The 21683-nt window shown below is 38.4% G+C and overlaps 3 protein-coding genes and 1 long non-coding RNA gene across 5 annotated transcripts; 1 reads left to right on the forward strand and 3 right to left on the reverse strand.

Annotated features, from left to right (window-relative positions):
• Positions 1-621: 621 nt before the first annotated feature.
• Positions 622-2960, reverse strand: LOC117935014. The gene is made up of 2 exons (XM_034857104.1): positions 2114-2960; positions 622-2065 (listed from the first exon to the last, which is right to left on the reverse strand). Exons 1-2 carry the CDS (start codon positions 2733-2735, stop codon positions 696-698), a joined length of 1992 nt encoding a protein of 663 aa, XP_034712995.1. The 5' UTR covers positions 2736-2960; the 3' UTR covers positions 622-695.
• Positions 2961-5128: 2168 nt separating this feature from the next.
• On the forward strand, positions 5129-11326 carry LOC117935078 (complement C1q tumor necrosis factor-related protein 3-like). 2 transcript variants are annotated; one of them, XM_034857231.1, is made up of 3 exons: positions 5129-5427; positions 5568-5699; positions 8707-9159. In XM_034857231.1, the coding sequence occupies exons 1-3, from the start codon at positions 5205-5207 to the stop codon at positions 8985-8987; spliced, it is 636 nt and encodes a 211-aa protein (XP_034713122.1). In that variant the 5' UTR covers positions 5129-5204; the 3' UTR covers positions 8988-9159. The 2 variants fall into 2 exon arrangements, with proteins under 2 accessions (XP_034713122.1, XP_034713123.1); XM_034857232.1 differs by lacking the exon at positions 8707-9159 and adding an exon at positions 10950-11326 and having other exon boundaries at positions 5137-5427; positions 5568-5692.
• Positions 11327-15251: 3925 nt separating this feature from the next.
• On the reverse strand, positions 15252-17799 carry LOC117935211. Its single transcript, XM_034857350.1, has 3 exons — positions 17634-17799; positions 16326-16494; positions 15252-15923 (listed from the first exon to the last, which is right to left on the reverse strand). The coding sequence occupies exons 1-3, from the start codon at positions 17797-17799 to the stop codon at positions 15602-15604; spliced, it is 657 nt and encodes a 218-aa protein (XP_034713241.1). The 3' UTR covers positions 15252-15601.
• Positions 17800-18661: 862 nt separating this feature from the next.
• LOC117935105 lies at positions 18662-20748 on the reverse strand. Its single transcript, XR_004654667.1, has 3 exons — positions 20677-20748; positions 19737-19905; positions 18662-19164 (listed from the first exon to the last, which is right to left on the reverse strand). It is a non-coding gene; the product is annotated as an uncharacterized LOC117935105 (long non-coding RNA).
• Positions 20749-21683: the final 935 nt, after the last annotated feature.

A 21683-nucleotide genomic window follows, 5' to 3' on the forward strand; every position in this document is an offset into this window, starting at 1 on the left:
ATATATATATTTGTCTTTGCGTTTTCGTGCATGGTCAGTGTGTGTGACCTCAGATCAGGGTTTTGGCAGGATAAGCAACTGTATATAAGAGACAGGTTTTCTTTTGTAAGATACTTAAAGTGAGATTTTCATGCCATGGGACCTTTAATAAGCTCCAAATCTTTCTGCTTTGTTGAACTTTTTTGTGTAGCCTATCTTTGATAATTATTTAGAATATCTGACCATCAGTGATCTCAGGCCACAATCAGCAGAGTTTCATTCTGAGTTGCGTATTAGCTCTTACAGCAAATGATGACAGAAATTAAGCCAATTTTATTTTATATTTATTAAATCAGTTAGATGTTACTGTCCCACTCACTGTGGGAAGAAACCGGAGCACCCGGGATAAACCCTAACTTTGCACCACAGTAGACAGGACACAAACTCAGAAAGGCTCGGGACAAATCACTGAACCCTCGCCTTCTAGCTGTGAGGTGCCACTGTTGACCACTGAGGTGGCCCTGAGAGCTCACGTTCTGCCCCCAATCTAGGTAACCTCCTGCTCCATGGGTCTCCCAGTGGAGGAGATGGTAACCTGGATGTGAGGCAGGACTGGAGCCCTTTGCTGCAAATGTTTTTTTTTCTTCATTTTATTGAATGTGGGAGAAACTCTCGGAGCACCCGGAGAAAACCCTAACTTTGTAGAAAAAATACCGTTACACTGGCATGTCTCTCGGCGTATCTCTACGTCTGCAGGTAGTGGAGATGGCTTTTCCCACAGATAGGAAGAACCTGCAGATGGTGCTACGCTTTTTTGGTGGTGTCATCAGATAATCTTTGACATGGTAGACAATACATCTTTCCAGTGCCGGATCTTTTAGACGCATGGAGATCAGCACCTTGTCTGCACAGCCGCATTTCTTACACAAGTCCTGGAAAATGGCCTTGTCAAGGTTTTTGACCGTTTTTTGGGTAGTATCAAAATCTACACCCTTGACGTCTGCCCATGTTCTATTGAACAGATGGTAAACGTTGTCCTCTGGGTTTCCAATAGACCAGTTCACTTTGGTTTTTCTGTATATCCGAGAAACCAGCTTCTCTATGAACATCTGGATGAATGCTTTCCTACGTTCTTCCTGTGCTGTTGCATCCGGTTCAGGAACGGCACGTGTCTCCTCACATACTGAGCTAGGAGCTGGAGCAGTTGCCACATGCTTCTCTGTGATGCTGACCTTCGGTAGCTGCGGTGCTGCCAGTGACTCTTCTTTTAATATTTTGTTAGCCACCCTATCACCGTGGCTGCCGATCTGAGTTTTCAGCCACCACCCCATCAGTCCCATGAAATTCCACACTTTGTTTCGAATTTCAGCGTACATGTCAGCATGTGAATCAGGAACAATTACATTACTGCATGACTTCCCTGTCATTGGTTCTGGGATCAAATTGGGCGCGATTCCACGTGTGATGTCCCTATAGAGAAGATCAGTAAATTTCTGTGTGAATGTCATGCTTTTTCCAGGGGTCATATTCTCAAACTTCTGAATCACATCAACCACATTCCCATGCTGTGATTTGTTACCATCCTCAGTCTGAAGCAGAGAGTCAAATGTCTCTATGGCAGTCTGTCTGGAGTACTCGCTTTCATCGTTTGATTGCTTGAGGAATTTGGCCTTGAGCTCCTCCAATATACGATAATACCAAGCTTTGGCCAAGTGCATTGTGAAAAAGGACTTGATCTTGCTCGCTATTGCTTTTACAATCAGCTTGAGCTTCTGTTGGTACTGTGGACTTGCAGCTTCTGCCTCGTCCAAACTCTTGATTTGAGTTATTGACCGAGCGATTTCTTCTGCAACCTCTTCAATCTCCCGAGAGCATTCAGATTGTATCAGCTGATACTTGAAGTCCGGCACTTGATCCAAAAGAGGATCAATTATCGTTATCAACTCAGTCCTGATTATATCTTCGACAGACGTCAATATTGGAATCTCGATCACACTGTTGTCTGATGAGATGATCTCAGGGAATTCTGGTTCCACAGCTGTAACTGGTGATTGGATGCAGTCGTCAGTGTCTTTTGGCTCCATGCCTTCGGTCTCATGTTCTGTCTGGTCAACAGTGTCTTCTGGCTCCATGCCTTCTGTCACTTCTCCCTGGAAGGGCATCTGTTCTGTTTTCTGCGTGGGACTGGTATGACTCTTTGTCGCCATACAGGTTTGAGCCGAGCACAACGTTTTTATCTTGGCTGTGAAAGCTTTTACCATTTTGCAGACGTGACCAACCATAGCATTAAGCCTGCGAGGGGGAGTGATGTGCTGAATTATCACAGGCTCTGTGGTGCACATAGTAGTGGAGAGAGCAGATTTGACGCTTTGAACAATCTCTTTACCGACCAAACCTGTCAAGCGCCGTGAGCTGACACACTCGACATGGTCCTCAGCATTCAGAGCCCCGGCAAAACTCCGAAAGAGTATGTCGCCCAGACTGGACGTGACACGCTCCTCAGAAACCAGCCACTCCTCAGACGCAGCTGCATTTCTGCTCCTAAGATTCACCAACCAGATCTTTGACAACAATGTTATTATGTCCAAAAGCAGGTCAGCCACCATAATTTTAGTGGCATCATCGGGGGTGCAGGATTTCAATGATTCCCACTGTTCTGGTGTTATCCTTTTAAAAAAGGATTCAATCAGTGGGCGAACAGTATCTCCTGTAACCTCAGGCATGTCCTGTGTCTGTGATATTTCTGCTCCAGACATGATAATTGTTCAAATCAACTGTATTGGTTGACTTTTTCTGTACCAGCACTGTGTGAGATAAAAAAAAATCCTGTTTTATGTTTCAAGGACTCTTGCTCTTCTTCCAGTGGTATCGAAAGAGGTATTTACTAGCCTACAGATTTTTTAGTTTTGTGTTGTATCAAGTTATAATCTGGTCTCAAAATAACCTTGCTTCAGCTCTACGGATAGAAATTGGAGTGGCTTAAATTTTATGTGGGTCTATATATATAGGGAAAGTTGTATTACATCACATCAAAAAGCATCAAAGCCCTTTTAGAATCTGATGTCAGAGGTCAAAACCCAGCACAGCCGACCAATGGCTGCAGCTCAGCACCGTTGCTAGGCAACTGCAGAACCCTGTGGCTGGCTTCTCAACTGACAACAAACCTAAACCAGAATTCCATTTGTTTACTCCACAAGGATTTTGATTATCTAGCCTAGGTCTACCGTAAGCATTAAAGGAACAGATCGACTTATTGGGACTTCAGCTTGTTCACCGTAACCACCAGAGTTAGACAAGTCGATACGATACATAACCTTCTCATCACTGAACGTTCTGTAACTCTGTCTGACGCCCCCAGCATTAGCTTAGCCTAGCAAAGATCCTGCAGGTAACTGGTTCCAGCTAGCTACTGCTTCAAATAAGTGACAAAATGACACCAACATGTTCCTATTTACAGTACATGTTGTAATTTGTATAGTCACAGGGTGTACAAATAACAAGGTCACATGAGACATGGCCATCTTCTAACTGCATACAAACTTGGAACTATATTCTCAGAAAGGCATTGCAGTGCTACTTGGGCGGAGTGATTACATAGACAGTTAAAGAAACAATGATTAGTGCAACACCAAAAAGCACAGTTACTTCTGTCAACAAAACCACTGTACATAGCCATAGCAAACCTAGCATCTGTGCACAATAGACAGCAGGAACTTTGGATTCAGCGTTTGGCACAAAACACGGTTTAAAGACAATGTTTACCTTTAAAGCATAATGCTTAATGAGACATATTGTTAAAAAGATAAGAAAGATCATAAATATATCCATCGACTTTTGGAAATTAGTTGCAGACAGGCCAGTTATTGCTTTTAAAATGACAAATTTGATGATTGATAGACTGTTTTTGGGTCAAATGTGGGTTTATCTAATAACATAGCTATTAGCAATGCAAAGAATTGCATAATTTACTAAACATTGTTACTGTATATTTTCAACGTTAACATTATCAATCTAGAAATGTATGAATACTACTGTTTAATAACCATGTTGTTGTGATGACAACAGCTAAGGTTTTTGCCTGTTGTCTGCATAGTTTATGTTTTTGTCTTAGTGTGAAGTGTTGGTTTGTGTCATGCTGACTGCCGACCTCTTCAAACCATAAATTTAATCTATCAGCATGTGCTCTGGTTGGTTGTAGCTATATCCTATTGCGTGCAGAGGTAATCTGAAAGAGAACTGTTTATCCCACCCCTCAGATTGAGCCCTGCCATTTGTGAGTTCCCAGATCCAACATCTGGATTTGGGTCAGGGTATGCTTACACATCAATAACGCAAAAAGATATACAGTAAAATTAAGCATTCAGTCATTAACATTAAATAGTCCATTAAGAGAGAAGGATGTTTGTCCTATTGTAAATTCACAGAAAAAATCAAACAAGTCTGTCCTGTTAAATGCACTACTGTACATTGTGTTACAAGGATGAAAGCTTTATTGTGCGAATGAACTTTAATTAGATACCTCAACACTTATCTTAATTTCTGTGGGAATGTAACCAAAACGTGAAAAAAGCAAAGAGCAGGGGCAAAACCCTCATTTAAATTTACAATTCATGATGTCATTAAGATTGTTGTTTTATTCTGACTGGAAAATGGAATTAACCATTAAATTGATTCATTTAATTTTTACAAATGTATTATTGTAAATGAATGTGTGAGTTTTGTGAAACAGTTTAATAAATAAGCTGCAAGCTTCAGATCATATCAGTAATATCTGCACTGTTTATATCCCGATGTAAGATAAGTAACCCACATAGAGATTACATTGTGACAAAGGCCTCTTCAAACCAGAAGGGAAACTTAAATAGTGGTTTGTGGTGGCCTACAATCCTGAAACATTCACCAGGGAAGAGAGGGGTTTTCTTTAGTCTATAATAATATGAATACATATCTATATTTCTTGATTGATTTGCTACAATACCAACTAAAACACATGCATCTTTGTGATGTTACTAAAAGATCGATAAGAAATGTGTCTGTTTACTCTAGGATATCAAAGGTTAACTAATTGCCAGTAAATGTTAGTAATACATTGCAGATACTCTCATTGCACAATAAGCCTTGTTTTGCAAGGGCATGTTAAAAATTAGCAGGTCATCTCTAAACAATATGAAAGCAGCCAGCAACATATCAGTTAGCAACTGAGCAAAGTTGAATCAACTTGGAACATGAGGTGTACCATTTTATCGTTGGTTTCTCTGTTCTGTGGCCTGATTTTGGCCCAAGATGATGGTAATACTCCTGAAACAGAAAAAACTAGTGAAACACAGTCATGCTTCCCTGACACGTGTAATCTCCTGAAAGAGTTTGGTTCCCTGAGAGAAAAACTGGGAATTATGGAAACCAGGCTGAAGGATAGTGAAAACCAGATCCTTGAACTGAAGAAAAAAGGTAAAGTAAAATGTTTGCTCTGATTCATAAAATACATCAGTGGATATTTCTTAGATGTGATGGAATAAATGAAATGAAATGAAGAAGTATGGAAATACATTTACAAAAATAATGTGATTACAATGGTTTGTTTGACACAGAAACAACCAAGATAGCATTCAGTGCTGCAATAGGTGGGAATGGACAACAAATTGGACCCTTCAACACAGACACAACTTTAATCTACAAAACGGTGATAACAAACATTGGCAATGCCTACAATGAACATACTGGTGAGTATACAGTAGTACTGATGTCATCTAAAAAATACATTGTCTTACTTCATAAACCCAACACTATACAAACTTAGGTAATTTAAAAAACGTTATCAGATCTCCTCCAGTGGCTGGCCTCAAGAGCTCGGAGAGCCCCACTCTGAGCCGTGTGTGTGTTTGTGTGTGTGTGTGTGTGTGTGTGTGTGGTGGACCTGGTCACCACAGACCCAAATCTTCTCAGCTGTTGCTACTGTCATGTGCTGCACTGTCTCTTCATGTGGCACATTATGTTTGGCCCCCGTCTGGATCACTTCTTATATCATAACAAGGTGATACAATGTGAAATTAAGTGATGACTGATTAACAGTAGGCTAATGTAAATGGTAAATGCCTTAATCCCTGTTGATACTACAACAACGCAGAGTATAGGCTCTTAATATGAGAAGCCACCTAGGAAATGATTCATACTTCTGTCTAATACACACTATCATGATCTTGCATATTTACCACTACTCATACACACACTATTATAATCCTTTTAAATATATGTATGAGAGGGTACAGTGGTGTATGTGAGAGAGAATAGTAGTGTGTGTGTGTGTTTGTGTGTGTGTGTGTGTGTGTGTGTGTTTGTGTGTGTGTGTGTGTGTGTGTGTGTGTGTGTATGTGGGAGTACAGCATTGTATGAGAGAGAGTATAGTAGTGTACTGTTTGTGAGAGAAAAAGTATAGTTGTGTGTGAGTGAGTGCATAGTTGTGTGTGAGAGAGTATAGAAGTGTGTATGAGAGAGCATAGTTGAAAAGGAAGTTGGTTTGATCAATCGGATTGATTGGCTAAAAAATTCCTCATTGGCTAAAGGGGCCATTTTGAGTTATCATCATCCAGCTTGCTGCTTTGAAAGTACAGCTAACACCAACTCAGATGAACAAGGAACATTTAAATCAAACAGCAGAAACTAAGGACAAAAACAACCTTGTAGGACAAAAAATGTCAGGAGTATTTCTTCTTAGTTTTTTTGTGTGGATGTAAAGGGTAATGAGGAAAACATTGCTACCTTTTTTCACTGATACACTGCGGTGTCTTCAGAGAATTGTGTGGGAAACTGACAATTTGCGACATGACAGTATAATTTTGTAAAGATTAATTTCTGAGCTTAATGGTTATACTCAGACAATCTCTTTTTTGCTCTCAATTAATAAGCAATTTGAAGAGGGTGACAATCAGGGAACATTTAGTGTCCTGGAGGCACTTCATGCCTGTATTCAATACATCATAAATTCCTGTCAGAACTCATGGTCAGTGGAACGGAGCATGTTGACCTTAGGAGTACCAACTATCACAACTGGTCATCCTGGTCGCCCTCCATACAATATAGTACATCAACAAATTGCCTACGTTTGGCCTTTGGCCTGAATTGGGAACTAAAATCTGTATGCTTTGAAATCAGTAGGACACTGTATCGTCACAGACAGCAGTTACAAATTGGTTTCCTCGGCTCTACAGCAATATCTGTTGAGGTGTTGGGTAACGTGATCAGAGATCCTTCAAACCACTCTATATTCAGGGGAAAGATATGTCCGTGCGGCACTTCAAACACGCAACCTTATCTCTTCATTACATGGTAAAAAGTGAATTATCAGATTTTCTTTCAATAGGCATATAGATGGAAACCATAAACTGGTCAGGTGGAGAATGGTCTATAATGGATATGTTGACAGCTTTAACAGGACCATCATCTACTTGCAGTGTCTAAATAACAGTAGAGCATCAATTTTCGTGCTCGGTGTGGAAAATGTGGGCCTTCCCTTGAGAATATGCTGTGATCATGGCATGGAGATCACCGGGGTTGCCCACTATATTCTGGACAGAAAAGTTTTAAATATAGGTATCATCACTGGACGCAGTGCTCACAACCAGAGGATTGAGTGGTCATGGCCAGAGTTAAAAAGAGTTGTCTCTGTCTATTACAGTGCTCTTTTCTCCTTCACAGAAAATGAGGGCATACTGGACTCCACAAATGAACGACACTTATTTTGTCTACACCACATCTACTGTACTTGCCAAGAGTTCAAAGGGCAGCTTAAAAATTCAGGAATCAGTGGAACAACCACAGATTATTAACACAGGGATCACAAACGCCTCTTCAACTGTGGCTGAGAGGTGTTCTCAACAATGCAGAACATTTTAGTTGGGATTGACAACCCCTTGTTGCAGTTCATCCAAATATGTACATTCGGACACCTAAGGACACCAACAAAAATATGGGAGAAACAAATCAACAAATTATAGTTGACTTAACAACACTAAACTTTATAACAGAAAACAAACTCTACATTATTTTCTTCAATGATATATGACAAATAATCCATTGCCGGCATATTGGATCAGACTACACTCTAATCTGATTCATTACATATTAAAAGAGGCAATGAAGCCTTCCAGGTTCAGAAAGTAAGTCAAGTACAGTAAAATATTCTTCTTAGTCAACCAATCAGGAGCTGAGTAATCAAACTCCCCTCCATTTGAATCAAACTCTCTCACATACAATGCTATACTCTCACACACACACTACTATACTCTCACCCTTACAATACTATACTCTCTCACATACACTACTATTCTCTCTCACATACAATACCATACTCTCATACACACATCTTACAGACACAACTATAATCTTTTTCTAAAAGACCATTGTTTGAAAAAAAACAATCACTCAAAACAATCACATACCCATTTTAGAAAAATTGTGAATTGGACAATGTTCAGCTGAGAATCCCTGCTTTAGACTCCCTGTTTGAAATCGAATAAACTGAAATGTGTCTGTTGGAAAGTTGTGTTTATGCTATGATAGAAAGAGGTCCAGCGGCCTAAAGTATAAAGATTAATTGAATTGCTATAGAATGTTGCAATAAATAGAGATTGCACTTTAAATGTGATCCACCAAAACATTCTCCAAGAAATGTTCAAGGACTTCTTCAAAGCTGTTTCAGAACGTTGTTGGAATAAAACATTGTTTCCACAGGTATCTTCGCTGCGCCCGTTACAGGCCTTTACTACTTCACCTTTTATTATCATGCCGGAGGATCACACCCAGTGAGTCTAGTCCTCATCAAGAACAGCCAGAGTGTTGTGACAGCCTATGACCACCAAACACTGAATGACGGGGCTGATAACGGAGGCAACGCAGTGTTCATGCAGCTGCAGCAAGGGGACCAGGTGTTCATACGCTTAGGGGCAAATACTAATGTGTGGGGAAACAATGCAATCACCACCTTCAGCGGTTTTTTGGTCAATCAGGATTGAGACAGTAAATAAGGTTAATTTGTCATTATGATCACAATTTTAAATGGCTTAACAGATCTGAAACCATGTATATATTTCTTTTTTGTTTATCGTTTTGTATCTCTGTCTTAAGTGATGAAAGTATTTAAAACGCTGTAGGTTCATTTTAACTCATTCAAATTATCACAAATAAACGACAAAATAGACTTTCGATTGTCCTTGTGTAGATTGTTAATCCTTTCAACTTTTTTAAATTAAAAACTTAAGTGAGAATGCAATCCAATATCTATACTCTCTCATGCCTTGGAGGGTAACAAAGTCAAGCCGATCCCACCTGACATTGGGCGACAGACGAGTTACATCCTGGACAGGACGCCGGTCAGACTAATCTTTATGTTTTTATTTCATGTCATGGATCATAGTCTGTTTATATGCCTGTCAATAATCTACGGTCCAGGGCAATATGCTTTAGCAATCTCAAAAACAAGTCATAAAATGAGAAAAAGATTTGATTAATTGATTTCTGCAACTTTTCCCTAGAAGCTAGAGTTCCCATAAACGCATCACACATCTAACCTCTCAGATATATATATATATATATATATATATATATATATATATATATATATATATATACAGTATATCACAAAGAAAGGGTCGATGACAACTGGAACACAAATGCACAAATATTAGTGTGGTACCTTTAACACAGGTACCTGGAATGTTCTAAAGAAAAAGAGGATTACAGCAAAACCTATTGTTCAATCAATAGATAAATTACTGGTGGGAGTTATTATGGTAGTGATATTAAATGTAGTTCCTGGGAAATATGGATTCATAATTTCAATAACAAGTCATGAAAAGAAATGAGCGTTCGATATTTTGCTATTGTTTCCTTGAAGCTAAAATTCCCTAAAAATTTACCACACCTCCAACCTTTATGTCAGGAAAACAGCCACTGTTAAGAGGTTTGGACACACTAATGATTGATAAAATTGATCTGCCAGTTTTCCTCATTGCTCTTCCACCGACCTTAACAATAAAAATGATAAAGATAACAACAGTAAAGCCCCACATCAAAGCAGCCAAATAAATCAGATTATTTAGAGTTCAGAGCGCAGTGAATCAATTTGGAAGATGATGAATAACATTAATGATTGATACAAATTGAGTTCCCAGTAACTAAATTATTATTTCACCATAGCTCATCCACTGAGCTTAACAACACAATAAAGTTTGTACTGTCAAATACCTCTTTTCCATTGGTTGCTTCAACGAAAGCCCAGAAGAATCGATCACGGAGGTCATTCGTGACAAAGACTTGAAGTTTAATTCCCCATCAAAAATAGTTGATGGAGCACTGTAGTGGTTATGACTATAGTGACTATGTAACTACATGAAGACTGTCCAAATGATGCCTGTGGTTTGCACATTAATAGCGTTACTGAAGGCTATGAATGAAATTGAATACAAGTTGTCAAGGTTTTGATTTGTGTGCCGGAAAGGTTTTCATTTTAAAAAGGTAAGTTAAATAATTCACAAGACAAGGACTTACTGATAAATGAGGATTGTATTTTAATGTGACCCCCAAAATAAATACTAAAGAAAGGTGGGCATGGGGTCCTCCCTAATCCAACATCAGAAACTGAAAAATAACAAGGCTATGATTGATCAGCACACAAACAAATTCACATCTCGTTCTGCTTAGGCCATGAGGAGAGAGAGAGGGAAAGAGAGAGAGAGATTTCTCTCCATTCATGCCAAAACAACACAAAAACACAGTAGCTATCAGAAAAAGATGCATGTTAAGCAAAGAAGGTAACACACAATACATAAATCTATCAAGAACCAACACGTTACCGAAAAACATCAGAAAAATAGACTGCCTGAGTGCCTTCCTGTCTACTAATCACTCGACGACCACACTGGATCTATCCATGTGAAGAAAAAAAAAAACATATTTTAGTGCTGTTGTGTGCTGTTTCCACAGGTATCTTCACTGCACCTGTTGCAGGTGTTTACTATTTTACTATCTTCTGTCATGCTGGAGGAGACAGAGAGGGAAAGCTGTTCCTGTACAAGAACGATGACTTGGTGGTCATGACCAGTGATCACATTACACAATATGACGGTGCTGATAACGGAGGAAACGCAGTATTCCTGCAGCTGCAGCAAAGAGACCAGGTGTACGTGCGCTTGGCTGCAAACTCACACGTTTGGGGATCTGACTTACACACAACCTTCAGTGGTTTTCTGGTCACTCAAATGTGAGAATCAACTTATATCTCATAAATCTCTTCATTTCTGTGTGAAGATAGATGTAAACATCTCATAGCACCACATCATTGCCATAGCATTTTGAAATGATGATGGGTTAGTGTTAGGTTTAAATGAAGGCTTTTGCTGATGTAATAAAGTCTGAAAAATGAGATTGTTTTTTAAACATTGCTCCATTTGATTTATGCTAAATGTATGCTGTACTTTAATTGAAAAACACTGAATAAAAAAGAATTCATTATTGTTCCCAACACATTGTTCGGTTTTGATGTTTAACAGAGATAGAAAGAGACAAAGATTAGTGCAAACATTTAGAACATGCCACTCAGTAGGAAATCATGTTTTCTCTGCTCTCGTGGTAATTTCGATCTCCATTTTGATAAATGAAAAGGCAGACTTTGAAAACAGGGGTCAACAACGAAAATAAGTCCACAGCTTTATTCTTCTAACACTGACATAGTTTGATATATTGTATTATATAAAGATATCACAAAGAAAGGGTTGGTGAGGAAAGCAACACTGAAATGTTTATGCTTTAATGATGAGTGTTTTACCTTTAACACTGACACCTGCTGTTTTCTAGTGAAAAAGTGATTACTCCAATAAATTGATAAGTTACTGGTGTCAAATATTATGATAATTATATAAAATATTCGTCCAGAGCAATATTGAATAATAATCCCAATAAGGGTCATAGATTTTTGCATCGGTTTCCTTGAAGCTAGAGTTCCACATGTACCACACCTCCAACCTCTCAGATTTATGTCAGAACAAACAGCCACTGACTAAGTAAAAGATTCGTATTTGGATATTAGTGAACTTTTCTGATATATTCAGAATTAATTGGTGCATCATGCTTTTACAGCTAAGACAGCTCAGATATATGCTGAAGAAGCACAAGCTGAAAATAAAGTAATTAGAAACATATTGACACGTGTAGAATTTATTTCTAGGTTTGGTTCACAGGAGCTTGAGCATCACCGTGGAACATCGGTAAGAATGAAGAATGAAAAACAGATGTTTCCTTTAAGCTATTCATTGTCACAGACTATCACATTGTGTACAGATTTAGAGCAACAGGAGATGTTGAGGTTTGACTTTGTGTTTTCTTTTATCATGCACAACCATAAGTTCATATTGCTGCCAGCCAGAACAAAGAAAACAGGTGGGAAATTGAACAAGACATTATTGATACATTTTGTGCATTGTGTTTCATTGTGTTTGTTTAATAAATAAAGCTGCGCGCCATGGATCATCAGTAACCTTTTTCAAGGGGATGTTAACAATTAAAAATATTTCGAACAAAATATAAGCAGCCAGAGAGATCACGTCAGTTAGAGTGAAGGCGACTGAGTGACGTTCATCTTGGAAGATGAAGTCTACCATTTTACTGTTTGCTTCTCTGTTCTGTGGCCTGACTTTGGCCCAAGTTGATACTACTGAAACAGAAATAAGTAGTACATCAGGGCCATGCTTTCCTGACATGTGTGATGTCTTGCAACAGATCAGCAGATCATGCAAAACTCAGCTCTGTGGAAACCAGACTGGAAAACAGTGAAACCAGATTGGCTGCCAGTGAAACCCAGATTCAGTAACTGAAGAACAAAGGTAAAGTACATTGTTAGGGGTCCGAGCCCGAGGCTGTAGGAACCGTGGTAACAAAGCTACACGGTTCACACAGCAGGGTTGTGGAACCCCAGTAGTTTTCGTAAGGATTTCTTTTTAAAATTCTTCTCCACCTAAAACTACAGCCTTAACTGTACAAGCTTTTGCATGCTAAAACATGCCACTCTGAGGCTCTGTACCAAATTTGGCGAAGATCGGCGATGGTGGGTGCTGTAGCTAACGTAGACCAGTTTTGGCCCTTCTACTCACTTAATGTTGAGTATTAATGGGATATTTATTTATGGAATATACAGCATATATACGGCAGAGTACCGCAGACCTTGGGGCTGAAACCTCTGAAGCTTTGGGGCACTCCTCATGTCATCGGGGCTACTGACGCGATGAGGCTTGGATCCCGTCATAACTGCTTGCAGTTGTAGTTAAGATTGTATTTGAGAATATATTCAGCATTTTGTGTATTCTGATGAAATACATCCAATTACTTAATCAATTGCTTCATTTGGTTAGTTATGCTGAGAAGCTGAGTTTTGTTGGGAACTGATAAACTTTTATTGCTGCTTTCAACACATTGGTTGGTTGTAGGTTTTTACAGAGACAGAGGGAGAAAGATGAATGCAAACAGGAAGGAACAAGTCTCAGTGGTACAGTCCAGCTCAGTTGTTACCCCTCTAACAGAAGGACCAGATGGTGGTCCAACAGTCCATAAAAGTAGAAAGTTATTTCATTTGCATTAAATCTAACCCTTGATAATAGAAAGCACTGAAGTAACACATGCAAACAAAACGTTGTGGCAGAGGTATCGTGAAACCAAAATGTAAGAATTCATGTGCCCAATTTAATACAGTGTGATTTGCAAACAACTTTGCTTCTTCATTAATTTGCATCGATCACCCTATAAATGTATTGATATTTATTTACATAAAAAAGGGGAGATATGGCCCAAGGTCACCCAGACACACTTACATTCATGCAGACAACCTCTATGTTCAGACAGTTTTAGTTTTTCCGGTTTTAGCCCAACAGTATCTCTATCCCTTGCATCAGAGATTGAAATCAATGATTGTTATAGTGTAGGTCATTTATTTGATCGTCCTTCCTTCTAATCTGGATATGGCAGCCAAGCTCCAATAAATTACTGACGACCAAAACTAAGAAAATCTCATATTATTTTGGGTTTATTTGCTGTTACACAAACTGAAAGACATGGATATTTGCAAAGTAACTGTAAGATCAATAAAGAGCTGATAAATGTTTGCTCTAAGATGTCAAAGGTTAACTGATTGCCAGTAAATGTTGGTAATACTGTTTATTAAGGATGATCTTAATGTTGATGAATTTCCCAAACTGACTAATGAAATACACTCTTCTCCATCCTGAGAGAGTTTGACTGACTGAAGCACAGAGATTTCAGAACTGGAGTAACATCAAAATACACTCACGTCAGACAAGGATGATGAATCCAAGTTGTAAAATTATAAGTGGTCAGAACGTGGCTGCTAATGCTACACTTAAAACCCCAAAAAGTTTTGAATTTAAATTAATTTAACATTGGAAGTCATCTAAATTACGTCTTTATTCTTCAGCATTTTTTTTACACTGTCACTAAGTCAGTTTTGGAGCGGGTTATCACTCTTTCCCAGAGTCAGATATTTGAAATTCTAGTGTTTGTTTTTAAGTAGTTTTTTCTCTTCAAACTCCTGGGGAAAACATTTGGTCTTTACCTGTCAAATGCTTAAAATGTGTTATCAGCTAGTTTCTGATTTTCTATGTCATACTTTGTAAACAATGAGCTAAAAGAGATGGAAAACTAGACATGCAGAGGTGGGTTGTAGTTCTGTATTTAAAAACAAAAACAAACATACAGTATGATTCAATGTAACCAATTAAAGATATTGATTAATGCAACTTTAAGCCATTTATTTGAGAATATACAACGCTAAACAAACAGGATTTAATACACATTCCAAAACAAAGGTTCACAGTAATGAAGGAAGACCATGGATGTACATGAGGGGAACATTAGTTTGACAGTAAGAGCTTTATACAGAGTGACAATAGTATGAACTCATGAAGGAGAAGACTACAACCGTTTCATGTAGACAAGGAACGGATTAACCTTTAGGTTTGGTGACAAGTAAGGCAAAAAAAAAAAAAAACAGTGAACAGTTTTCAATTGTAGCGCCCCCTAATGGCCGATCTTTGCCAAATTTCATGCAGAGCATCGTAGTGGGATGTGGAACAATGATCTCAATTAAGTTCTTTGCTGATATAACCCGTATAATTTGGCCAAGATGTCATATGGTATGTGTGGTAGCTAGCTAGGAAAATTTGGGTTTGGTCGTCAGATGCGCAAAACTGAACATTTTTTGACAAGGTTGTAACAGAGGAAAATGTGTTTAATATTATACTGTGACTCATCTCCACCATGTAACTAAGAGGAATTTTTAAAATCATTTTTCCATTTCTGATTGTTAAAAAAAAACCATAGTTGACCAAAGTGCTTAACAAGATTATGTCGTGCTCATGTCACAAGATGTTATGATGACCAGGCTCAAATGTGTAACATAGAATTTAAAAATCTTAAGAACAATGACATATGGCAACGTTTTCTTATGTAAGCTAAACCAAACACTTCCTTTACATAAGCTTGACAGAGAGCTTTCGAGGTCAGGCCAATAATGAGCCTGATATCTGGAATCCAATGTCTTCTAACCTCCAAGAACTTGACTTTTCTAAGGCCTGCAGGGTCTAGCACTCATGTCGTGCTTTTGGTTGGTGTACTTCTCGAAATAGACGGGACTGCAGAGGTTTCCAACTTTGTCACAAGCGACAATCACATATCTTCGTCGTCTCACTAGACTTATAACTCTGCAATTCTTGTCGACGCTGAGCTCATATACATGCATGGTTATGGAACTGATGCAGAAGTTACCGTTGTAACTGTTTAACAGCGGGCGACCGGAGCCGTTACAGGTCTGCACCAAATCTACCTGATTCCTGCCCTTGATGAAGGTCTGCCTCGGCCTGTCGCAAAGTCCATACTTCATTATGTACCTGTACAATGAGATCGTTGTTTCACTGCAGAGTCAACGGCATGACAAAGTGCAACCTATATTCATGACACTTTCAGACATGTAAATAAAGCAGTAGTGTGATATCAAAAATGAAATAATTACCATGAATTCATTATGAAATGTTTTATCTTGATCTAATAAGTGGTAGTTTCACAATGGGAGGTGATGGTGCGGGGGATATGGCACACAGGGAGACCTGGGTTCAATTCCTACTGCGATACATCAACCAATGTGTCCCTGAGTAAGACACTTAACCTCTAGTTGCTCCAGAAGCGTGCAGCCTCTGACATTTATAGCAATTGTAAGTCGCTTTGGATATAACTGTCAGCTAAACGACATGTAATGTAATGTAACAACAGATTCAATGAACTCTTTAACTCACGTTGCCCAGTCCGTCCTTGAATATCTGTTAAAGGACTCCTGAAGGACGTGTCTCAGAACAAATTCGTTGTATGCATTGTCGTTGCTGTTCCTCTGGCAAGGCTGATTGTTCCCCTGAACAAGAGCAAGAGCGAACGTGGCGGCGATCAGGAGAACGAGGTTCATCTTGTCTAGAGACAGAGAAACAGGGAGAGCTTTTGAGCAGTTTGTTGTTCAAAAACAATATCAACGCGCCAGTCAAATTCAAACCCAAGAATTGCAAAAGTCTCATTCTGTATTGTCACACTGCCTTTAATTTTTTTTAAAGAGAAGATCTTTTTTTTTTAAAGATTTGTGCCATGTTACTTCCAGATGTAAGCATTTCAGCAGCATCAAATAAACCTATTTCTCAAATATCTCTATTTTACTCATTTGTATAGTACAATATGATATATGAACAGTTTAATTTGCCATTGATTTATTTACAGTGTAATGTTCTTCCGCAGATTTTCATCTAGCGATTAGATGAAAATCTGCGGAAGAACATTACACTGTAAAGAGAGAGAGAGAGAGAGAGAGAGAGAGAGAGAGAGATAAGACAATATAGGCTAGAATCTAGCCTATATCTCTCTTTTTGCATGAAAGTTCCAGTGACAATGATGCCAAAGCATCAAAACACAATTCGACACAATATTCGGACACTAGTGTTACGTAATAAGCAGTAAGATGAACATTAACGCAACAATATAATTATTTTTAAAATAATTAGCCTAATTGCCTACAGGAGCCTATCTCAACCATTTCTACTGTCCAACACCAGACAGTAGCCTATGGTGATTGGGGTGTTTCTCTATAATCACTTCATAGACTGTATATATATTAATATTAACGGTCTATGTTCACTTACAGACATGCAGGGCATTTTCAGGATTCTTTTTTTAATTTTAGCTTCTGTCTTCCCCAACAGCGAAATGAAACATCCGCCATTGGTTGAAATAAACATTAGTATCATAACGGATGTATTTATGGCAGAATACTTCTGGAGAAAGCACCAACGTGGTTCAGATACTTAATAGCTCCGTTATAGGAAGCTTTGGAGACTAAAAGGAAATCAAGTCGCCGCTGTTGAAGCTGCCGTTCCTTGTTGCGCACTTTATAAAAAAAAAACAGCAGCTGCTCTGTGGAGAAACGTCCCAGCAACTCGTGATATGATCATCCGCAGTCCGGTATAGTCCGGTAAAGATGGAAATATATTCCCAGACTCCAACTTCCGGGATCAATAACTCATCTGCGACACGTTATTAAAACACAAACGACGCCTCTTTCCTACCGTGGTAAGATAGACAACGAGCTCCAACCTCATTTTCATCAAAACGATGGGTCGTCTGACCTGGACAAACAGCAGCGGACTCTGTGTGAGACGAGGGCGCAGGGACCGTCCACAAAGTGCAACCTCGAAGACAGACGTCCACAACAAAAATATTCAATAGCGTCATCATTTCTTTTCTATTTTTTATAAATCTTATAATAAATAATAACTAACTCAGAAGCACAATTGACTAGCAAATTAGATTAAACAGATGGACTTGATTTAAAAGCTTTAGTTTATGTATTTTACATAGATCATATCTTACATATTTCATATTTTATAAAATTCAAAGGAATGGTAGTAGGAGTAATTATTAGCCTTCTTGCTGAGAATGGATACCACTCTCACGCTAGTTTAGTCTTGCCGTTCATTGAGATGCCATAAAACCAAATCAATTTCTTTTATTTTACATGTTTTAAGTTTGTTGATTAAAACACAAGATTGCGGCTATCTTGGCCAGGGCTCAGTTGAAGAGATTTTCGAATCTCAATGGTATTTACCAGGTTAAAAAACATTTAATAATAATAGGATAATGAGGTGAAAAAGATGGAAAACTCTGATTTGCAGACGTGTGTACAAGTTCTGTAGGCTATAGTACATATGATTCAAATTTCAAAGATATTGATTGATACAACTCTAGCCATTTATTTGATAATATGCAAAACAAACAGGACTTTAATACAGATTTACAAAAATCTCGCAGTAATGACAAAGTACATAAATAACCATGTTGGTAGTTTGACAGTAAGACGATTACACAGAGTGACATTAGGAATTGAACTCATCAAAGAAAAGCATACACAAGTTTAAAGCACTTGCTAAGGTACAAGAAAGGAAATGTAAGACTCAGTAACAGTTGAAAAAACGTGTTTGCTATAATACTCTAACTCATCACCTCCATGGTATTTAGATGAAATGTTATTTTTCCGTTCCTGCATGGCACATGTTTTTTTAATCATGCTCATCTCACAAAATGGTAAGAACAAATATGTAACAGAGAATGTATTGTAGCTTAAGAACAAAATGACAATGACAATGTTTTCTTATGTAAGCAAAAAAGGCGTTGTTTAGCTAAGCTCAACAGAGGTTTTAGATTTCAGGCCAATAATGAGCCCGTCATCTGGACTCCAATGTCTACTAACCTCCAAAAATGTGGCCTATTCTAAGTAGCATTTACTTGCAGGGATGAACATTTAAATCTGGCATTTGGCCGGTGTACCTCTCAAAATGGACAGGAAGGCACTGGTTCACAAGCATATCACAAGCCACAACAACATAATTCAAGTAAGAAGCTAATCTTTGAACTACGCAATTGTTGTCAATCACAACATAATAAAATGGCAGGGTATTGGGACTGATGCATAAATTACCTACTCTAGGATTTATCAGCTGGCGGCCATTGCCTTGACAGATCTGCTGGATGTATCCCAGAGACCCGGGCTCGAAGAAGGACTGGTTAAATCTGCCGCAGAGTCCCCTGTTCCTTATGTACCTGTATAATGAGATGGCAATGATAAAGTAAGACCAAGTTTTGTGACACTCTGAAACATGTACGTAAATAAAAAATCATGTTCCTCTGCCTCCACCTACTGCTCTGAAATTCACAGGGGTATTTGCTTTTCTCAGCACGCCAAAGGAAAACACCCAATCAGAGCCGAGGAATCTCTAAGGTGGTGTCAATGGTAGCAGGTGATCTGCAAATGGTCAAACCACGCAAATTCTGATCAACACATTTTAGTGTAAGCTACCGTTTAGCAGGAAAGTGAAAAACGTTTGTTCAACAGCGCTTGGTTTTGGCTCAACTGTATTCCTTCACTTTTTCATTCATAGCTAAACTGTAGACTAAAACATGTTTCTGAAAACATTTGAGGTGAAAAAGTTCCCGAGATGTCACTGACGCTGCAACTCTGATTGGTTGTTTCCCTTATGCCACAAGGAGTACCAGTAAGAGGCAGAGGAACAGGAGTTTTTCACAGATCATCTTTCTCATGTAGAAATTAAAGTTTTGAGAAATACTTTATTTTTTAGAAAAGCTACCAACTGTAACTTTAACCCCTAACTCACATTTGCCAGTCACTCTTAGAGTTTCTGTTAAAGTTGTTGTGAACAATGTGTCTCCCAACAAATACGTTGTACGCATTGTTGTCAAGGTTAAGCGCACAAGGCGTATTGTTCCCACGAACAAGGGCAAGAGTAAACGTGATGGTGATCAGGAGAACAAGGTTCATCTCGTCTGAATAGAAAGAGAAAGAAGGAGAGTTTTCTTGTTTAATAACAATAAAAATGCATCAGTAATTGCACTTTAGCATCAGTAATTGCACTTTAAGGATGTTCATTTTAGATGCTGTATCTACATCTCAAAAGTGCAAAATGAAAGTCTCTCATGAATCAATCAGCATTGTCACACTGGCTTGACATGTTTTCAGATGATAGCATTGTGTAGACGTTCTGGCTTATTGCCATACAACTTCATATTTAAACATTTCCGTAATGTCACACGTTTAAGGAAGGTTGCATTTAAAAAAAAAAGTCTCAACCTGATACATTTTCATTTTATTTATTATTTTAAATAGTTTTGTTTGCCTTTCAATTATTTACAGTGTATGTTCCTCCACATCTTTTCATCTGTATGTTATATTTATTCCTCTTATATTGTGTCACTATTGTCTGCACTGCTTTTGTCTTTATTGTTAAGCACTTTGTGATGTCGGATCTATAAAAAGTTACTCTTAACTAAACTTATATTTAACAGTTTGGCTCAACAGATGTGCATTACTGATTCCCTTCCTCTGTTTCTGCTTTGCAAGGACACTGTGCCTGCAGCCGGGGCTTTAAACCCAGACATTTTGTTCTTCCTATCCCCAAATTATTAGGTGCTATAGCCGAAGACAGGTCTGACAATATACGACTAGTCCAATAGGTAAATCATAAGAAGACAAAAACAGATTCTTATAATATAATAAAACAAAAAAACAATTGCTTTTGTGAAAGATGGTTTCCTTACCTGCTTTGATCAGCCAGACTGTGTATTCTAATTGCTGCTGAGTTAGTCTGCTTGAGATCAATCCCAAATGAAGTCTCTGATAGAAGTGCAGCGATATTTATACCCTCTCCCCCTCATCATTTACATACATGTACATTTTTGTAGCTGAGGAAAATGTTATCTTTAAAGGACCCAATCTTCTTCATTCTGTACAGTCATCTTTTGGCTTGTGAAGCAACAGTGGAGGAAGTTTAAAAAGTTATTGTTCATGCAGTTTCAACAGTTTGCAGTGATGCAGTACTATTACAGTGATATTGTGCAAACAGCAACGCGACTGCTCCTCTCACTGACCCGTCAGGTCAGCCGGACAGTTTGGGTATAAGATTAATTGAAACAAAAGTGGTTTCAAAATCACAACATGGATTTTGGAAGGATTTTTGACAACTATTTATCAAATCTTAAGTGTTCAAAAACGGTTACATTTAGCACCAAATCTGTATAAACTAATTATTGGGTAACAAAATTATCAACCCAAAAACTGATGCAACAAGCAAAGATAAATAGAGCATGGGAATGGGCATCATATACTTCCATCATAATGTTCTGGACGTGCTGCATGCTGTGACCTTTTGTAGCAACACTGCATATTGTTTCGCACTGTTTTTCAAATTTTTTGTAGCTGAGGAGAATAAAGGATTGCTCAAATCCATTTATCTTTAAAGGCGTCAATCTTCTTCCTACTGTACAGTCACCTTTTGGCCTGTGAAGCAACAGTGGAGGAAGTTTAAAAAGTTATTTTTCATGCAGTTTCAACAGTTTGCAGTAATGCAGTACTATTACAGTGATATTGTGCAAACAGCAACCCGCCTGCTCCTTTCACTGACCCGTCAGGTCAGCCAGACAGTTTGAGTTAAAGATTAATTGAAACAAAAGTGAACAAGTCCATCTTAATATTTTACTCCTTTAATCTTCACCCTGTTTGTCTGAGTCAAAGTTCTGGTCTACATGGACCGAGCTCAAGACGATGT

This window comes from Etheostoma cragini, chromosome 19 (genome assembly GCF_013103735.1).
Source record: "Etheostoma cragini isolate CJK2018 chromosome 19, CSU_Ecrag_1.0, whole genome shotgun sequence".
Taxonomy (NCBI): Eukaryota; Metazoa; Chordata; class Actinopteri; order Perciformes; family Percidae; genus Etheostoma; species Etheostoma cragini.